The following is an 8,677-nucleotide window of genomic DNA, read 5'->3' as shown; positions in this document are numbered from 1 at the left end:
TGATTTCAAAGCCAAATTGGATCAAAGTTTGGTTAAGCTGCTAAATTTTGTAACTGCTTCAAAACAGCAAACCCGGGGGCTAAGAACCTCCGCTTTCAGCATTCATTAATCAAGCCTGTTAAATCATTACCCCACCAGGGCTGCTTTGTTGACAGCTCTGCGTGATGACAATGTCAGTGGCACTGTCCCAAGACACATCCAGCGGTGATGTAAAGGACAAGCCTCCCTCACCTCAACTGGTGGGATGGACACTACCACAAAGAATATTTAAGGAAGGAGGTGCGTCCTTGGAAAGCAGCAATTGCAAGAAAGCTCCAAGGCAGGTGAAACGGGCTCAGCTGAAAGGGACAGCAAAATCCTCTCTGGCATCCAGCGCCACCTTACATAGACAGTAAGTAGAATGGCCTTTTTTTTTTCTTTTTTCACCTTAAATTAGTAGAATGGCCTCTATTTTTTCCACCTTGAAATTAGCAGTGATCCAAATTCCCTATCTCGATATTAAAGCAGTAGATAATCAAGTCCATTGCAAATTCTCCCTTTATGTTATATGTTGTTAGGCTTTGTGACACTGGTTAGAACGTAAAGTGTGCTAACACACCCAATCTATTTGATTTTAGATTGTGATCAGTATTTTAAAGCCATCAACAAGATCCACTACAGCTTCAATAATGCCCCCACAGTTGAAAGCCGAGATGAACGTCATGCCCAAGGTTGTCCAGGGGGATTTGGAGAGTCTGTCTCCAGAAGCGAGGGATTTCATCGAAACCAATGCCAAGCTGTGCCAGCCTGAGTGCATTCACATCTGTGATGGCTCGGAAGAGGAGAACAAAAAAATTCTGGACATCATGGTGGAACAAGGCATGATCAAGAAGCTGAACAAGTATGAGAACTGGTGAGTAGCCTACATGAAGTCAAGTAACATCTCAGAATTGGAAAATTCATTTTCTATCCTGTTTACTTTAAAAACTTCTTATAACTCTCCAATATTTGCTTTCCATGAACATTTCGGAACTTTAGCTTACATAGGTGAAATACTCAGGAAAAGCAAACTTTGTCCTCTAAAAATTAACATTAAGCATATTATTCAGTTGGACTATCAACTGTATGTTGTCTCTATTGATTAGTTACATCAGGGAACTGAAATAATGTCATGAGACATACGCAACTAATCATTAGCAGTGGCTAAATATTATTGAGCAAATCTTCTTTTGAAGACTTCTACTATTTTAGCCAATTAGTTTATTCATCACATACTTTTTTGTGGCATTCAGATAGGTCTGTGGGTGTTCAAATGTTATTCAGTACAGGCATTATTCATATCGTACTGATGAGCTTTGACTCTAATGTATTCTGCAAATACTTTTTTCAAATATTTCATAATTTCTCCCAACTAACTGAACATGAAAGGAGAATATTAACAACAAGTACATACTCAGGAATTACGTGCCAACCACGAGATCTTCATGGGAGAAATCTGCAATGACTTTTGAATAACTAAGTGCAGGAATTTGGCAATCTGTTTGCAGACTATTTGGGAGAGAAAAGGGCAAGATTCACCAGATAAATTATTCATTGTTAATTATATGCTTAGCTGTAGTGATGATGGTTATGACAGCCCAACTAGAACATTTTTATACTCATGGAAAATTTCAATGCACAGAGGTGAAAATGTAAAACAATCCCCTCTATTGTAAATAGATGGCAAAAATTCCTTGGAGGGGAAAAAGAATCCCCTTAATAAACTCCTTCACTTTTAATGATCGTGCTTATTCTCAGTATTTCCTTTGTGATGCCTCTAACTTAAAGAACTATGCCAATTCACTAAGCTGGGTTCTGATCCCTCTGGCACTTATACCAACACTTAAACTACTTTCCTTGGCATCCACTTAGCTCGAGGCATCGTTTTATGGTTCCCATATAAAACAACTTCACACTGATGAGAATGAGAATTAAAGAAGATTAACTTTTCCCTGAAAGTTAGCAACAGAGAATAAGGCTGAGATAAGGGGCAAAGGAGTATTAACATGTAACAAGAATTTCCTAGGCCATATAATTTGTTATTAGCACTGGAAAGTCTTAAAACATTTTGTATGAGAGAATGTATCTGACTGATTTTTGAGATTATCTGTTATACTGGCTCTGTCACTGTAATTTTTGCCTTACAAAGCATTGTTTTAGCATCCTTTTGTGCCAAATTGGTCCCATAGAAGGGTAAAAATGCTATATTTTTAAAGTCTAATTTCCTGATTTTTGGTGAAATGCAGCTGGTTGGCTCTCACTGATCCAAGAGATGTGGCAAGAATTGAGAGCAAAACTGTCATCATCACTCAAGAGCAGAGAGATACCACGCCGATGCCTAAGACTGGAACAAGCCAGCTGGGGCGCTGGATGTCTGAGGAAGATTTTGAGAAAGCCTTCAACACCAGGTTCCCGGGCTGCATGCAAGGTAGGCAAGAAAAAGATGATTGACACTGAACTTTCAGGATTGCAGAGACACTTACTACTGTAAAGATGACAGTGACAAGTCACTGTTATCTTTAAAGAACAATTTGAGCTGAAGATTTAACTTTATACCCCCGATAGTCACTTCATTGGTTTCATGCAGATCTTACCACAGACCCAAATACCTGGGCAAGGACAGTCCTCAGTCTCTTTCCAGCACTGTTGTCTTCCAAAAGAGTGGCAAAGTACAAAACTTTGCGTGACTTTGTTCAGTAAGTCACACAGCAACTAAGCAGCAGATAGGAAGTGAGATGAGAATGAAGGACCCCCCCCATCCACAGCAATAATTTCAGATTCAGGGATTTACACTAACAGAGAACTTGACCTTCAACTCCCCTTAGTCCTGGCTAGACAATCTGTCGGAACTGCTGCTTTCAGCATTTAAGATAAAACTTCTTGCTACACAATTCGACAAACAGAAAGCTACAAGCACTCTTGAAACATCATCAGGAGCTCTCACAAGACAAACGGCTCTTAAAGGACTGAGAAACAACCTCCTCGTGAATAAAGGTTACTTCAAAAGTTCTTTGTTTTACTCTTGGCCACATGTTGCTACTCCCTGTTTTCCAGGACGTACAATGTATGTCATCCCCTTCAGCATGGGGCCTATTGGGTCACCTTTGTCCAAGATTGGGATCGAGCTGACGGATTCACCCTATGTGGTGGCCAGCATGAGGATCATGACACGGATGGGAACAGATGTTTTGAAAGCCCTGGGCAATGGGGAGTTTGTAAAATGCCTTCACTCGGTTGGGTGCCCTCTCCCGCTAAAAGGTAAGAGCCATTAAAAACCCCTGGAAATTCCCAGGGCTGTGTTTTGGAGCTCTGTGTGTGTCCTCAGCACATGGGAGACCCTCACCAGAGAAGACCAGGGTGGTTCTGTAACAGCACTAGGTTCAAAACTCAATTAAAGGAATCAAAGCTCAACGAGAGTTTCATGGAAAGGAGATTATTATCCCTGGTACTTACCAGGGATTTCCTTGAAGCATCTGGTGTGGGTTGCTGTCAGAGGCTCAATGCTGATGAAACAACAGCGTGATCAAGCATGGAAATTGCTGCATTCATGAGTACAACATTCTGTTCTGCAGAACCATTAATCAACAACTGGCCGTGCAACCCGGAGCTGACGCTGATTGCTCATCTCCCGGATCGCAGGGAGATCATCTCGTTTGGCAGTGGCTACGGAGGAAACTCCTTGCTGGGGAAGAAATGCTTTGCTCTCCGAATTGCCAGCAGACTGGCCAAAGAGGAGGGCTGGCTCGCAGAGCACATGCTGGTAAGAGCTATTAAATCATGTGTGTTTGAGCAGCCGTTAAACCCCAAATTAGAGCCACATAAATCCATCACCCATCTTGTTATCAATGAAATTAGTCTCACATATGGATAGTCCTGTAACTTTAGATAGGAATGTATCCCGTGCCAGGCTCATGAGGAATAGAAAACTGCTTGCAAGGCCAAGTGCTAAACTTTTAAAATAGTACCTGTAATGGCATAAAACAAGCAAGATTTAGAACTTCTGAGAGTGACTTCTTGGAGGCAGACCCATGTACTTGAGCAGAGCCTGAACATCATCACTGGGCATCTGCTTTACAAGTCTAATAGCTAAAGATTCATACAAGTTTTTAAAATTGTCTTTCATATTATAAAGAGGTCTATGCACTCAAAAACCTGCAAGTATTGGTTTTTCTAAGGGAGTTCTAAGGCTGTGTACCCTTCATGCCTTTAATTTCTGCTGTCACTCAAATATTCTACCGCCATAAAATACCACTGCAAAAAAGAACTTCAAAGTGCATAAGAGAACAGTCTCAGAAAAAATATCTGTGGTCTCTGAGAAGAGCAGAAGTATCTACGCACAAAGTGCTTTCCCTTCACTCCACTTGTGCAGCCAAAAGAATATTGCCTCGTTTTCTTCTGCCTCAACAGTGAAACCCAGATGTATATGGTCTTTAATCAGCAAAATAAAGATAAATGTTTATTATGTGCAGACCTAACATTTTTTAAAAATATAAGAATTTCTTACAGATATTCTAATGGCAAGAAGAGTTGACTCTCTGATTTCAAAAATACAGTTTGAGATATTTTTCAGCTATATTATGTGGTGCTTTTTCTGTAGGAACAGATGTGCATTATTAAATATCTTATAATTTCCACTTGCTGGGAGACAATCTCCAAAACAAAAAGTGCAAGAAAAAAAGACTGTGTTTAACAGTTGCATTAATTTTTCAATAGATCCTGGGAATTACCAATCCAGAAGGTAAAAAGAAGTACTTTGCTGCAGCATTCCCTAGTGCATGTGGAAAAACTAACTTGGCCATGATGAACCCAAGCCTGCCAGGATGGAAAATTGAGTGTGTGGGTGATGATATTGCCTGGATGAAATTTGATGAACAAGGTATGGAAATTAAATTGGAATGTTTTACAGGTTGCTGTAGGTGCAGTAAGACATGCTACAAAATTCTGGATAGAATTAAATCAGTATGATTTACTTATATTTTGTCATTTAACTTCCAGGCAACTTAAGGGCAATCAATCCTGAGAATGGCTTTTTTGGTGTCGCCCCTGGAACCTCAGTCAAAACAAATCCCAATGCTATTAAAACCATATTCAAGAATACCATCTTTACCAACGTGGCAGAAACCAGTGATGGAGGTGTCTACTGGGAAGGCATTGATGAGCCCTTGCCAGCTGGAGTGACCGTGACCTCGTGGAAGAACAAGGATTGGACCCCAGACAACGGTACCTGGCCCATGCCATGGCCCTCTCTTGGCTTTCTTTGAAATTAATTAATGTTACTTCTGCCATCATGACCTTTTTATTTCGTTCTGTGCAGGGGAACCTTGTGCTCACCCTAACTCCAGGTTCTGCTCCCCAGCCAGGCAGTGCCCCATCATGGATCCTGCGTGGGAGTCGCCCGAAGGCGTTCCCATCGAGGGGATCATTTTTGGAGGCCGCAGACCTGCTGGTAAGAGATGCAGCAGCCACGTTTCCAGGCTGAAGTGCTGGCCACAGAAGGGTTGACACACAGCTGGCCATAGACATGGGTTTTTCTTTCGCAGCTGCAAAAGCAAGGAAATAACAATGTTAGTCCAATTTATCCGTGTTAGCCTTTGGCACACACGCTTCCAGCCACTGGTATTGCAGTGTCTGAGTTGTTTGATGTTAGCACAAAACACATAATAATAATAAAGGGCTGGAGGGAGATCAGGACCCACTAACCTGGGTAGTAGACACATAGAAAATTGCTGTATTGGCCTCAATTTGCTTGTAGTTTAACTAGTTCAGTTAGCAAATGTTTAGAGAAATGAATCAGTTTTAGATAGTTTAAAGAAAGGGAAGTAAAATAAATTGTCCTGTTAAAGATCACCTAAAGTTGGAAAAGAAATAGAAGTAATGCTAGGTCTGAGTCTAATATGACCACAGGACCAGATTCTATTTCCACTAAAATCTGCTGGAGATTCTGATGTCCCAAATATCTCCCACTGAGCAACTAAACATGGATGTGTTCAGTAATCAGTAGCCAGTTTTGAAAACATTCATTTAAACTTGTTTGCTGTAAGAGAGCAGGAAATGAACTGATTTTAAAAAACAGGAAAAAGTAGACTGTATCATCCCGTGACATGCATTCAGCACTATCTCAGATAGCAAAACCTGTTATAAAAATGTTTCTGGCCCTCTAATTACTGAAGTGATTTTGTTCTTTTTTAGGTGTCCCTCTTGTATATGAGGCCTTTAACTGGAAGCATGGAGTATTTGTAGGAGCAGCCATGAGATCTGAAGCAACAGCAGCTGCTGAGCACAAAGGTAAATCAAAATTTAATCTGCCTACCTGTATTAAAAGCAGTCCCCTCTGGACTGCCTGCCCTCTCCTTCCCCTCGCTCTTTCACATTTCAGTCTTGGCAGATAATTTTGCAACCTGTGCATTTTCACAATAGGAAATATTTGCGCTGGAATTAAGAGCCAAATTCTCTGTAAAAGTCAAATTAAGCAAAATAATCCCTTAGGTGGCAAGCATACAGAACAGGATGCAGACACAGGGTTGCCAGAAGCCTTGACAGGGAGTTCTTGTTACAGTCTGGGATAAACAAACTTAAATTTTCTTTTCTGCTAGAGCTCAACATAGATGCATGAATGATAGCCATCTCTTGAGGATCTTCATTTAAGCTGCTTGACCTGAGATTTAAGAAGTTTAAAAACAAAAATTAATTTAATTTCTACCTTTTTTTGTACATCAAGGATAATGCTTGTGTTGTTTCTTAAAGCTCTTTGGTTCAGAAGGATGGTGAAGGGATTATGGGTATTAAACCCTGGGAGGATCTGAATCTTTGTACTTTAGAATAAATGTGCTATGTATTCCCTTACCTTCTCCATCTGTGTTTTGAACAGGCAAAATCATTATGCACGATCCATTTGCCATGAGGCCTTTCTTTGGCTACAACTTTGGCAAATACTTGGCCCACTGGCTGAGCATGGCCCATCGTCCGGCTGCAAAGCTACCCAGGATCTTCCACGTTAACTGGTTCCGGAAAGACAGCCAAGGGAAATTCCTGTGGCCTGGCTTCGGGGAGAATTCCCGTGTGCTGGAGTGGATGTTCAACAGAATTGAAGGGAAAGCCTCTGCCAAACCAACTGCCATAGGTTACATCCCTACTGATGCTGCTTTGAACTTGAAGGGTTTAGAAGATGTCAACCTGACCGAACTGTTTGATATCTCAAAAGAGTTCTGGGAAAAAGAGGTTGAAGAAATCAAGCAATACTTTGAAGTGCAAGTTAATGCTGACCTTCCCTATGAAATAGAAAGGGAATTGCTTGCCTTAGAGATGAGGATAAAACAGCTGTAAGCTGATCAAACCCACAATTATTTATCAATTCGCACACACTAAGACAGGGCAAACACATTTCACCAAATCACCACTGGAAGCATAACAGCACACTGATGGGCAGGGGGTTATAATGAAAGTAGGTCATAGCTTAGTTAGGATATAAATACAGACATTCTAGAAATAACTCCAGACCTAATGATTTATAACTGCATCGGTTGTTGTGAATAGGTGAGCAGCTGTGGGAGTGCATGTGCGCAGGGTCTGAAACCCCTGCTGTGTCACTTACATGCACACAGAGCCATGATGAGTGTAAATTATTTGCCTAGTTCTGCATATACAATCCAAACCAATCCAGCCTTCAAGTTGTAGCACATTGTTTCCATCACAGAAACCTCTGGAGTCTCAGACTCTGCAGGAAAGAGGAGAGAAAATTAGATGCTGTATATATGTACTACCTAAACATATTTCATGGCTTAAATATTTTTTAGAAAAATGAAGTCGTAACTTCTATCAGAGTGAAAGATGACTTTATATTACTAATGCATATTTAAGATATTGCTATTATATATTACTCATGTTCCTGTGATTTCCAGATGTTTTGAATGGCTTGTTCTTAAACTATAAAATAAATGTTTATACAAAATATTACCTCATTTCCAGTATTCTTGCTGTTTATAAACTGCATGCATATAAATTGAGCCTCCTGTCAATACCACAGCACAGGGAGAGATTCACATGTGGAAGTTAGATGTTGACTAGAGTTGATCTGCTACTCCTAAGCCAACTGGTTTAAGCCACATACTGTCTTTGCAACTTTGATTCAAGCCAAGGAATGGTCCAGAAATTATGATACCAGCTGTGAGCAGTCATCCAGCTGGTGACATACTCTCCATAACTGGGCATTGTTAGTTACTGCAGGCATTTATAAAATAAACTACCCTCTAGGAAAGCCCCATATTAGGACCTTGCTCATTTGTTAAAGTCATAGGATTTGTCTCTGTTCCACAGTACCTTGGCTTTTGCAAGAGTAACGAGTGCAGCTGTTGAAGTAAAGACAATTTGGGAAAAAGTTCTCCAGATTTGTCGGGATGCCTGAAGCCTTAGAGCTCAATGAAAATCAGGGTAGGAGCCTGTGTTGGCTTCCTTGTAGAGCCAAGACACTAAAACCATCCCGTGTTCTCCCAGTTAGAGATGTCATTTATGTGCTTCCCACATCCCTGGCAGGTATCCTGCTTTTTCACTTTGAATGCTTGATCTCCCAAAACATATTGCAAATATTTGCTTAGCAAAAAGAAAATCACTTACATTGTGTAATAAGCCTTTTTACAGACCTTGCTTCCTTGCAGAGCAAACA

General features: G+C 40.7%; 1 protein-coding gene across 1 annotated transcript; it reads left to right on the top strand.

Moving 5' to 3' along the window:
* Positions 1 to 278: 278 nt before the first annotated feature.
* PCK1 (phosphoenolpyruvate carboxykinase 1) lies at positions 279 to 7,976 on the top strand. The gene is made up of 10 exons (XM_032127201.1): positions 279 to 391; positions 618 to 892; positions 2,265 to 2,446; positions 3,073 to 3,276; positions 3,591 to 3,778; positions 4,732 to 4,894; positions 5,014 to 5,238; positions 5,333 to 5,464; positions 6,208 to 6,303; positions 6,887 to 7,976. Exons 2-10 carry the CDS (start codon positions 669 to 671, stop codon positions 7,339 to 7,341), a joined length of 1,869 nt encoding a protein of 622 aa, XP_031983092.1. The 5' UTR covers positions 279 to 391; positions 618 to 668; the 3' UTR covers positions 7,342 to 7,976.
* The last annotated feature ends 701 nt before the right edge of the window (positions 7,977 to 8,677 follow it).

The sequence above is a fragment of the Corvus moneduloides genome, chromosome 17, assembly GCF_009650955.1.
Source record: "Corvus moneduloides isolate bCorMon1 chromosome 17, bCorMon1.pri, whole genome shotgun sequence".
NCBI classification, from domain to species: domain Eukaryota; kingdom Metazoa; phylum Chordata; class Aves; order Passeriformes; family Corvidae; genus Corvus; species Corvus moneduloides.
Note: the sequence above shows the minus strand (reverse complement) of the source record. Positions and strands in the feature narration are given on the sequence as shown.